This window comes from Micromys minutus (genome assembly GCF_963924665.1).
Source record: "Micromys minutus genome assembly, chromosome: 1".
NCBI classification, from domain to species: domain Eukaryota; kingdom Metazoa; phylum Chordata; class Mammalia; order Rodentia; family Muridae; genus Micromys; species Micromys minutus.
This window is the reverse complement of record NC_137969.1, coordinates 67478132-67490468: the sequence shown is the minus strand read 5'-3', so window position 1 is coordinate 67490468 and position 12337 is coordinate 67478132. Positions and strand designations below refer to the sequence as shown.

General features: G+C 39.1%; 1 protein-coding gene across 1 annotated transcript in view; it reads left to right on the top strand.

Annotated features, from left to right (window-relative positions):
- Nucleotides 1–5048: 5048 nt before the first annotated feature.
- KMO (kynurenine 3-monooxygenase) overlaps nucleotides 5049–12337 on the top strand; it is a gene marked incomplete at both ends in the record, with an annotated part of 33673 nt that continues 26384 nt past the window's right edge. The window contains one exon of the mRNA XM_080926104.1: nucleotides 5049–5102. Within this exon, the coding sequence (XP_080782230.1) occupies nucleotides 5049–5102 (54 nt within the window). The remainder of the gene's footprint in view (nucleotides 5103–12337) is intronic.

Genomic DNA, 12337 nt, shown 5'->3' with positions numbered 1-12337 from the left:
GGTGGGGGGAGGAGCTACTGATAAACAGAGGCAGCCAGGCCAATAGGCAGAGACTAATATAGCCAAAATGGCTGACTTACATAGGCATGGGGGCAGTGCAGGTTGAGAGCTCCTGAGAAGAAATTTAGGAGAGGTCTAGGGGTGAGAAGTTCTGGAAGGAGCCAAGGATACTGCTTTGATATGTTAAAGAAATCTCAGCCATTCCTCTGTGTTTCTGAGACCTCAGGCCTGTCTTCTACCATTAGTTTACTTTATATGTACTCATGTCTCCTTTTCCATTCTCTACTCTCCTACCACAAAATAACACAAACATCATGAATTGTCTTTTCCTAGGAAATGATAACATTGTCCAATTCTCTTCAGTCCATACCTGAAGACCCAGTAATTCCACTCCTGGGCATATACCCCAAAGATGCTCCAACATACAATCAGGACACATGCTCCACCATGTTCATAGCAGCCCTATTTATAATAGGCAGAAGCTGGAAAGAACCCAGATGTCCTTCAATAGAGGAATGGATACAAAAATTGTGGTACATTTACACAATGGAGTATTACTCGGCTATTAGAAACAATGACTTTATGAAATTCCTAGGAAGATAGATGTATCTAGAGAACATCATCCTGAGTGAGGTAACCCAGTCACAAAAGAACAGACATAATATGCAGTCACTGATAATTGGATACTAGCTCCAGAAGCTCTGAATACCCAAGAAAAAACTCACAGATCATATGAAGCTCAAAAAAAGAAAGGCCAAAAAGTGGAAGCCTCAGTCCTTCATAGAAAAAAAAAAGTGTATAGCACCCATGCAGAGTGGGGTACACCTAGAACTAGATCATTAATAACTCAAGACCTAAGAAGATAGCCTTGTGGCACCTTTTGGTATTTAAAAATCATTATGTTTAATCTATACACACCAAGAAAACTTTGACTATTTCCATGTTGCGTTTGGTTTTACATGTACTTTATGCTTATGGTAACTAGTAAGATTTCAATGCATGTTATCAAACCTTTAAAAAAAGCAAGTAATAACAAAAAATATTCATATAGTTTTATGCCAAAATGCTTTTAAAAATCTGTACATGTATCTCTTTTTTTAAAAAAATAAAGGTGTAAGAGGAAAAAATAGCTATGATCTTTTTAACTTAATAGTATTGTTTCATGAATTTAAAAATAATTTACTCTTTTTGTTGTGATTTTGGATTGGGTTTTGCTACCACAGTACACATATAGAGGACACTTTGTGGGAATTGGTTCTCTCCTTACAGTATGTATGTGGATGCAAAAAATGAAGGTTTCAGGCCTACCAGCAAGTGCATTTACCTGTTGAGCATCTCCAGGATCCAAGGAAGTCTATTGATATTGTTGTTTGTTGTCTTAAGTTCCTTTTCACGTTGGTACCTGTAGTTTTAGTTATGATTCATCTGATTATAGTTACCATTTTTTTTTTCATTTCTGTTTCAAGCATATATTCAGTTCCTATCCCCCATTTAACCTTTTGAAATCCTGCATAAGTTTTATATGTGTAGATTAATTAATATCTTTTAACAATCAGCTAGGACACATAAAATAGTTCAAACATTTTTCATTTCCTTTTGTGATTTTTTTCTTAATTTCATTGAAATACCATGTAACCCAGCCTGGCCTTGAGCTCACAGTCCTGTTGCATCGATATTTCCAGAGCTGGGACTGCAGATATGGATTGTCTAAATGTATTAATTAATTCATTAAACACTGAAAGCAACCTTACTAGTTAATACCCACTATGATCTGTTTTGCAAAGAGAACATTGATGTCTAAGAACTCCCAACCATTAATCTATATTTGCCTTCTAGTTATCAATGAAAGTGATTTCCTACTTGTAACAGCAATATGAAGTTCCAGTTTGGCTAAATAAAATGCCTACCAGTGAGGGTCAAAAGGTCAAACATGTAGGAAATATGGAAAAGGCATGGTCAAAATGTGAGAAGCTTAGTTCACAGATGTCAATAATGGACATGAGTTAAAAGCTGTTTCATTAACAGTTGGCACTGTACATTTTTATTTTATGAGGCAACCTTCTATCTAGGTAAAATCGTGGTTTTGATTGCTCAAAGTTGTAGTTCTTTAAACTCTGAACTGGTTTGATATTAGGGACCTTCTTTATTCTTGTTGATGCCTGGTGTGTTTGTGTGTTTGTGTGGTGTTTCTGATTTATTTGCACTCTGTTCTTTTTGGAATGTGACCTTTGTCCTGCTTTAAGAAACAAGTACAAACCTAATCTAATGGTTTTATCTTCTGCTCTAAAGTTCAACACAGCCCCCTCCACAAGCTGACAGAACTGATAGCCAGGTTCACATCTGGTCAAACCCTGGGGCGAGGATTACTGTTTAGGGGTAAAACACACGAAGAAGGTTCAGGGTTCCAGTCTAGCAGTGAGAAATGAGCTGGGAAGGAGCCTCTTAAGCTTCTCAGTAAAGACTTTAAGATATAAGTATATCTAGCTTGGATGGTTAAGAGGAGGTTTTTGTTTTGAGCTTTGTTGTTTTGTTTTGTTTTTTGTTTTTTTTCTTAGAGATTGTAAGAAATAACCATTAAAATGTTGTATATATATATATATATATATATATATATATGTATATATATATATATATATATATGTATATATATATATATACATACATATATATACATATATAGAGAGGGGGGGATTTATAAGACAGAACCATAAAATTCTCCTGTTAATTAGATGAAATACTGAAAGGTTAAAGAGTATGGATGTGTTCATAATATTAGCAGCCTGGCACAGTAACCATTAAATGATATAAAGGAATAGATTGAGGACAAACCTTTTGTCTTAGTTAGGGTTTTACTGATGTGAACAGACCATGACCAAGGCAACTCTTATAAGGACAACATATAATTGGGGCTGGTTTACAGGTTCAGCGGTTCAATACATTATTATCAAGGTGGGAGCATGGCAGCATCCAGGCAGGCATGGTGCAGGAGGAGCTGAGAGTTCTCCATCGTCATCTGATGGCAGCTAATATAAGACTCTCAATCTTACACCCACAGTGACACATTCTCTAACAAGCCTACACCTCCTAATAGTGCCACTTCCTGGGCCAAGCATACACAAACCTTTAAACCAATAAATTCAAGAAAGAGCTGTTGGGGCTAGAGAGATGGTTCAACGGTTAAGAGCACATGTTGCTCTTGCAAAGGACCCAGTTTGGTTCCCAGCACCTGTGCAGTGGCTCACAACCACCTGTGGTTCTGGGTCCATGGGATCCTACACCATCTTCAGGACTCTGGAAATACATGTGCTGACATATACATAATCTCTCACACATATACACATAGCTTTCTAATACAGACCCATATTTTTAAAAAAAAAAAAAACAAGAGTGAATTCTAGTGATCCAGCGAATATGAGCTAACCAGAGCAAAGTATGTTAACAAGAAATGTTGGACCATCAGGGGAAAGACAAGAGCTCAGTATCTTCCAGGGAAGACAATAGTAAGTTTCATACCAAGTACCAGAAATCCATAAAGATTTCAGAACAATGGTAACACTGAGAAAATAGTGATATGGTCATGAAAATTAACCAGCTGCAGCTACAAGACAAAATGCAGATGGATCGTAAGAAGCATAAAGCTGAGGAAAGGGTAAGCTGTGAAACAAATCGTGGCTGAAGAAATAGCCTGTGGTAACTAGAATGCTTGCTTAGCATGTCTGAGTCCTGCACCAGCAGCGTACTGAAAAGTGTGGGATAATTCTTTCCTTGGGCTCATGTGAAATGCACATGCGGTGCAGAAAACTACTGTACAATGATTCTTAAGTACTTTATTTCCATGTGCAATACTTCTTCATTTTTAAAAAGCTTCTAAAGAGATACAATTTTCTCTATATTGATACTGAAGTTAATTGAAAGGAAAATTAGGGTGGAAAGGGATGTGAAATCTGCTAACATTTATGTTGAAAAGGATAGGAAGGAAGAGGAAGGGGAAAATGAGGCCAAGAGGGAGAGCAAGAAGAAGACGATAGGAGAGGAAGAAAGATGCAGAGGAATTGGAGAGAAACAGTTAATCCACACAGCAAACCACAGCCAGATGCTTGTCTATGGACAAGAGAAACAGGCTCCCAAAGAGACAGAATCCACAGTATTACCCTTTGCTGTGTGACCTTGCCTTGTCTTTAACTTCATGCTACATGATATATAACCCACTGTAAAGACTCAGCTGTTTTCTAGCACCTCTAACCTACTCCCCCACAGAAGGGCGCTATCAAATGGTGTTTCCTTCTAGTGTGTTCTCATCAGAAATTGGAAAACCAGGAAATCTTTACTGATGCTGTTATTTTATATTACAATACAATCTAGAAAAGAAACTCGGGACTAGGGCCCCAAACCAAGTACTACATGTCTCAAATAAAGTAGAGATGTCAAACGTGATTAGACACCCCTCAAACCACATACTGGAGTTGAGATGCAGGGAGTTCAGCATCTTGCCCATGGAAAAACATGAGCTACATTCTAAACGTCCTGTGTGACAAAAACCAAAGTAAAAATCTGGCCAGTCAGTTACACATCTACAAATACTGCCCAGGAGACCATTAGGACAGCAGAAAATGTTTCCCAGAAGAGATAGTCAACAAGTTCTTTTAGGACAAATTGTTGGTGAATCCAGGTCATCTCACTCTCTCTGAGAAGGGGAAGATTCTTTGGAACCACAGACAACACAAGTTTCATTGGTACCCAATGAATGAAAACGAAACTCACACAAGCCATAGAAAAAGAAGAAGAAAAGCCTCCTAGGCTGCTATTTTCAAAGAAAAGTTGTCCTATACATGACTGGGTTTTTTCAAATGTTTGTGGCAGCGAATTGTCTCCAAGAGCAGGGCTAATTGGACTTTGGGCTTCTAGTGAGTTAAACACTGCCAGAGGAAGTGAGCTTTGACCAAGCCTTGCTTCTGGCTTGCAGGGCTCTGGGCTTCTGGCAATAAAAAGAACCCAAAACATCAAGTAGGACAGAGAGTTCCAACCTGAACAGAGGCGTTCTGGCAGCTATGGCTTCGTCTGACACTCAAGGAAAAAGAGTGGCGGTTATCGGTGGTGGTTTGGTAAGACTGTTCAGGCGTTTACTGCTCTTTGGGTGTTTTATTTTTATTATGATTATCTCACTAATGATTGTTTATTGCGTGTAGATTGTTGATTCTAATAGTTAAACCTATTAGGGGGAGGAATGAGAAGGTGTGTTGCATTTTGTATCCAAAAAAAAAAAAATAGTGTACATTTTTTTCTTTCAATAGAACTTCAATATTCCAAAAATATTCCAAAGAATTGAAATCATCACAGATGCTCTTTAAAACTAAAAATAGAACTTTCTGTAGACATACCGGCATGTTCATGGTCACTGCTGCAGAACTCCCAACAGTTAGGTTTTAGTCCGTCTAGGTAGTCACCAGAACGTGATTGGATAAGAAGAAAGGTCACACACACAAACACAACATGCACATAGGTATTACTCTCTCATAAAGAATAATAAAATTGTGTTGCTTGCAGGAGAATGGATATGGCAGGTCTTTTATTATATCTGATCTAAAGAAGCTGGTATGGTTGCCCATATCTGTAATGCTAGGGCTCAGCGGGGCAGGGGAGTAAAGTGAGTTTCGGTGCTACCTAGAATACACAGTAAGCGCCTTGGTCTCAGGAAAGCCAAGCAAAACAGAGCACTCAGGAAGAGCATCGCGTGCTGTGAGTGTCAGGCTGTAGGCCAGCCTTCACCCTAACTCTCTCCTATCAAATTGTCGGACAAAATGAGAATGTCTACATTGTTGCCGGTGTGGTTTAAGGCACTAAGAGTAAAGGAGCAGGCCTTCTAGGGAGGAGGGAGAAGGGCAGTGGAGAAGGAAACGAGAGAATGGAGTCAGCAGTGATCTATCAGAGCAGCACAAACAGGGTACTGCTAGGAATAGGTCTTGGCAGTTTCTATTCGTAGTCATGTCAAGGACAGCCCACTGATGAAGGGATAGGACCGCCCACTTCGACAGGATGCGAAGCAGACATGACTAGGGCTTATAGCCTCTTAGAAGATCTGGGAAGAGGACTGGATTTTGTTCAAAGTTGCATTATGCTTGAAGGTTCTTGGGAAGGGGAGGTTTTAGTAAGAAGGAAGACTATGATTCTGAAAGATCCTACATGCTAGGCATGGTAGAGCAGGCTGGTAATCCTATCACCAGGAGGCTGAGGATGGATGGAAATTCTAGGCAAGTCTGGGCTTTATACAAGTCGTTACCTAAAAACAAGCAAGCAAATACCTTCAGGCTTTTATGGAGAACGTCTAGGGAAATTAGGAAGAGCCAAGACCAGTTAGAAAGCTGCTATACACCCATGACTTACTCAAGGGTGGCAGCAATGATGGAAGGGAACAAATCTACCTGATTTTAGAAGATGATAAATTGTGTCCATTTCCTGTACATTTCTCCCCTAATAACACTCAAACTGTACCTTCACCGTGAAGTTGTTTCCTACACATGTCTGGAAGCTGCTGGGCTTTCCTTGCTACAAATTTGTTTCCAACAGCAGATTTTCAAACTCTAAACCGCTGCTGCTGATAAATTCAGTGACCTTTCAGGGATCTTTCTACCCTGAAGCCAGTGTTAACTCAGCTTAGAGAGCGAGTACAGCCCAGAGGCACAGGAGTGTCTGCCACCTCCCAGAGGCTCAGGAAATCCTGCTTTCCTCCTTTTGGGCTAAAACTAGATCCTGAGTGCTTGAACTCAACTCTTTGGCCTCTTTTCCATCCTTCATGCAGAGATCTCCACATTATTCTCCACCTGGACATCTCTAACGCCAAAATCAGGTCACTAAGAACTTTTACTTTCCTGGAAAGAAACATTTTTGACTCATAAAGCCCCACAGAACTCATGTACTCTCTGGTCAAGGTCTTCACACTGTGCCATTTGAACCAAGTCTATAGTTTCTGCAAATGTCACTAATATGTACATGCAGAGGACCTGCTGTTAGGTTTCCTTAGTGCTAGGGTTCTCTTAGTACTGAAGTAATTCTCCATTCAGTTTTACTGCATTTCAAATCATGTCTTGCAAATGAATGAATTTCTTCTGTGATGTTTTCATAACATGTATTTCATTATACTTTCTTCTTGTTCTTCTTTCACACAATGAGTGTCCTTTCTTCCTCTCTCCCACTCACTGCCCCCCTCTTCCCCAAGAGAGTTACCTTTTCTCCCTCCCTCTCTCTCTCTCTCTCTCTCTCTCTCTCTCTCTGTGTGTGTGTGTGTGTGTGTGTGCATATTTTATGGCATACATGTAAACTCCATTACCCAGCCGGGTCCCCTCCCCTTTGAGACCTCTCCTCCCCACTCAGTTCCCTTCCTCCTTTAATCACCCCCATATTTAAGTCTGCATTTCTTAGAGGAAACATGCTGTGTGTCTTTATGATTCTGTTTACTCCACCTGATATAATCACCTCTGACTCCACCTATTTTCCTGTGTTACCATCTCACTGTTTCCCTCCTCCTTCCTCCCTCTCCCTCCTCCCTCCTCCCTCTCCTTCCTCTCTCCTCTCTTTTGGTTTGGTTTTGCAGCCCATTTAGTTTAACCAGGTCCTCTGTGTACCCATTTGTTTTGCTTCACTCTTTTGGCTCTGAGATTTCTCCCTGTCATTCCATCCTTAGGACATCCTAACATCCGTGATACGGACTTTGATGGGCTGTGGAAGTCTATCTTCCCTTGTTCTGGAGGTCAAAGGACATTTTTGATGTTTCTGTAAACCCTCCTTCTCCATCTTTTAATGTTTTGCATGGACTTGGTTTCATCAAAGAAGTTTTAACTCTATGCCTTCTGGCTATCTCTCTCTGACTGTCTTGATGGTTATTGAAGTGCTTCACAGAGCCCAGTCTTGCCAACATGCAAAAACTGTTACATGCTGCCTGCTTACTGATGTAAGTCCTTGGTGAAGTGTTTTAAGATATGTGCTGCATTAGTTCCTAAATGCCCACATACCTACAGGAGACGCCCTCACCAAGTCTTCCTTACTGTGCCCAGGCATCTATCTGATCCTGCTCCCTTCCTTCCATCCCCCATCCTCTCTCTCTCTGTGTGTGGTCAGGAGTCCCACTATGCCTTAACAGAGCTTCAGGAGGCTTGGAGGGGCTCATACATTGCCTTTCTATGTCATCTTCTAGTCTTCTTAGTCACTTTCTACCTAACAACTGAAGATGACACTCTTCAAAGTATGCACTTTTACAGCAGTTGAGAAGAGGAATTCCATTGAGAGCATAAAACTTGCCTCTCAAGTCATAGGACCAGCTCTGACAGCTGAATACATGTGTTTATGTTTCCATTTTAGCTCTGTGTGGAATTCTCAGTCTTTAACACACTATTATGACTCTATCTGTAGAAGAGTCTATTGGCTACTTTTTGTTGTTGCTGCTAGTTTATTAGTAACAATAAGCAGGCATGAGTCCCCCTCAATACAAGAACTAATACATTTCAGTGACTTCCACTGACCTCTCCTTCCTCATCCACTACAATATTGCCATCACTATTTATTTTTCTTTTATTTTATATTTTTATCATGACCATATCATATGATCATAATACATTAATAAATATAGACATGTATTTTTTAATTTTTTCTAAACATGTATTTTAATTGCATATACTTTATATATAATATATAATTTTAATTATATATATATGTATGTATGTTTGTATACACACACACACATCTCCATGGATCTGTCCCTATTATCCTTTTTTATCTTTTTTTTAATTAGACACTCTGTATTTACATTTAAATTTTATCTCTTTACCCTACCCCTCTCCCATCCCCCCTCCCCCTCCAGCTGCCTTCACAAAAGTTCACTCCCTTCTGACCCACCTATCCACCCCATTGCTTTATCATTCCCCTGCATTGGGACAACGTGCCCTCTCTGGAACAAAAGCCTCTTCTCACATTGATGCCAGACAATTGTGTATAATACATACACAACTGGATCAATAGGTCTCTCAAAGTGAGCACAGAAGTTGGTGTTTTACTCTATGAGAGTTTTGGAGGGTTTGTTTGGTTGATAATGTTGTTATCTTACCATGAGGTTGCAACCCCTTTCAGCTCCTTAGGTCCTTTCTTTTGCAACCTCATTAGCATCCTCGAGTTCAGATCAATGGTTAGATGCAAACATGTTCAGAAGTATTTATAGGACTCTAGCATAGTCCCTGAGGGTGCATCTCTGTCTGGTTCCTGCCAGTAAGTATTTTTTGAGACCAGCTATAGTGCTTGGATTTGGTGACTGCATATGTGGTGGATCCCCAGGTGAGGCAGCTTTTGAGTGATCTTTTCTTCAAACCCTGTTCCTCTATTTGACCTTGTATTTTCTCCCATGAGAGTTTTGTTCTCTTTTCTAAGAAGGACTGAGGCATCCCATTTTGGCCTTCCTTCTTTTTGGGTTTCATAATGTCTGTGAATGGTTTCTTGGATATTGAGTATTCCAAACTGTCTGGGGCTCATATCTGCTTATCAGTGAGTGCATACCATGTGAGTTCTTTTGTGACTGGGTTACCTCACTCAGGATGATAGTCTCTAGCTCCATCCATTTGCCTACAAATTTTATGAAGTCATTGTTTCTAATAGCTGAGTAGTACTCCATTGTATAAATATACCACATTTTCTGTATCCATTCATCTGCTGATGGACATCTGGCTTCTTTCTAGCTTCTAGCTATTATAAATAAGGCTGCTATAAACATAGTGGAGCATGTGTCCTTCTTACATGTTGGAGAATATTTGGGGTATATGCCTAGGAGTGGAGTGGCTGGGTTTTCAGGTAGTACTATGTTCAGTTTTCTGAGAAACTGCCAGATTGATTTCCAGAGTGGTTGTACCAGCATACAACCCCATCAACAATGGAAGAGTGTTCCTCTTTCTCTGCATCCTCGTCAGCATCTGCTATCTCCTGAGTTTTTTATCTTAGCCATTCTAACTGGCGTGAGTTTTGCAAGAATTTTATTGAGTATTTTTGCATCAATGTCCATGAGAAAAATGGTCTGAAGTTCTCTTTGTAGCTTCTTTTTGTGGTTTAGGTATGAGAGTAATTGTGGCTTCGAAAAGAGTTGGGTAGTGTTCCTTCTGTTTCTATTTTGTGGAATAGTTTGGAGAGTATAGGTATTAGGTCTTCTATAAAAGTCTGATAGAATTTTCCACTAAACCCTTCTGGTCCTGGGCTTTTTTGGTTGGGAGGCTTTTGATAACTGCTTCTACTTCTTTAGGCGTTATGGGACTATTTAGATGGTTTAACTGGTCTTCATTTAACTTTGGTATCTGGTATCTGTCTAGAAATTTATCCATTTCCTCCAGATTTTCCAGCTTTGTTGAATATAGGCTTTTGTAATAGAACCTGATGATTTCTTGAATTTCCTCAGTTTCAGTTGTTTTGTCTCCCCTTTCATTTCTGATTTTGTTAACTTGGATACTCTCTTTTTGCCCTCTAGTTAGTCTGGCTAAGGGCTTTTCGATCTTGTTGATTTTCTCAAAAAAAAAAAAAAAAAAAAAAAAAAAAAAAAAAAAAAAAATAGCTCTTTGTTTTGCTGATTCTTTGTATAGTTCTTTTTGTCTATATTTGGTTGATTTCTGCTCTGAGTTTGATTATTTCTTGCTGTCTACTCCTCTTGGATGAGTCTGCTTATTTTTGTTCTAGAGCTTTCAACTCTGCTGTCAACTTGCTAGTGTATGCTCTCTCCAGTTTCTTTTTGGAGGCACTCAGAACTATGAGTTTTCCTCTCAACACTACTTTCATTACATTCCATGAGTTCGGGTAAGTAGTGGTGTCATTTTCATTAAATTCTAAAAAATCCTTGATTTCTTTCTTTATTTCTTCCTTGACCAAGCTATCATTGAGCAGAGCATTGTTCAGCTTCCACATGTAGGTGGGCTTTTTGTTGTTTTTGTTTTTTATTAAAGACTGGCCTTAGACTATGGTGATCTGATAGGATGCATGGGAGTATTTCAATCTTCTTGTATCTGTTGAGGCCTATTTTCTGACCGACTATATGGTCGATTTTGGAGGAGGTACCATGAGGTGCTGAGAAGAAAGTATATTCTTTTATTTTTGGATGAGATGTCCTGTAGATGTCTGTTAATTCCAGTTGGGTCAAAACCTCTGCTATATTCGCTGTGTCTCTGTTCAGTTTCAGTCTCCATAATCTGTCCATTGATGAGAGTGGAGTGTTGAAGTCTCCCACTGTTATTGTATGTGGTGCAATATATGCTTTGAACTTTAGTACGATTTCTTTTATAAATGTGGGTGCCCTTGTATTTGGAGCATAGATGTTCAAGATTGAGAGTTCATCTTGATAGATTTTTTCCTGTGATGAATAAAAACTGTCATTTCTTATCTTAACTTTTGGTTGAAAATCTATTTTGTTTGATGTTAGAATAGCTACTCCAGCTTGTTTCCTGGGCTCATTTGCTTAGAAGTCCCCCCCCCCTTTTACTCTGAGGTAGTGTCTGTCTTTGTCTCTGAGATGAGTTTCCTGTAGGCAGCAAAATGCTGGATCCTGTTTATGTATCCAGTCTGATAGTCTATGCCTTTTATTGGGGAATTGAGTCCAGTGATGTTAAGAGAAATTTTGGAATAGTGACTTTTGTTTCCTGTTATTTTTGTTGTTAGAGGTAGACTTATGTTTTTGTGCTTTTTTTTCTTTTGTGAATTTTTTTTCTTTTCCTTGGGTGTAGTTTCCTTCCTTGTGTTGGATTTTTCTATTTATCATCCTTAGTAGGGCTGGATTTGTAGACAGATATTGTGTAAATTTGGTTTTGTCCTGGAATTTCTTGGTTTCTCCATCTATGGTGATTGAGAGTTTTGCTGGATATAGTAACCTGGGCTGGCATTTGTGTTCTCTTAGGGTCTGTATGTCCAGGATATTCTAGCTTTTATAGTCTCCATTGAGAAGTTTGGTATAATTCTGATTGGTCTGCCTTTATATGTTACTTGTCCTTTTTCCTTATAGCTTTTAGGATTCTTTCTTTGTTTCAAATATTTGGTGTTTTGACTATTATGTATCGGGAGGAATTTCTTTTCTGGTCCAATTTATTTGGAGTTCTGTGGGCTTCCTGTATATTCATTGTCATCTCATTCTTAAGGGCAGGAAAGTTTTCTTCTATTATTTTGTTGAAGATATTTACTGTGACTTTTAGTTGACATTCTTCGCCCTCTTCTACAGCTATTATCCTTAGGTTTGATCTTCTCATTGTATCCTAGACATTTTGGGTGAGGAGCTTTTGGGTTTTTGCATATTCTCTGACTGTTTTGTCTATGTTTTCAATGAATGTTGTCC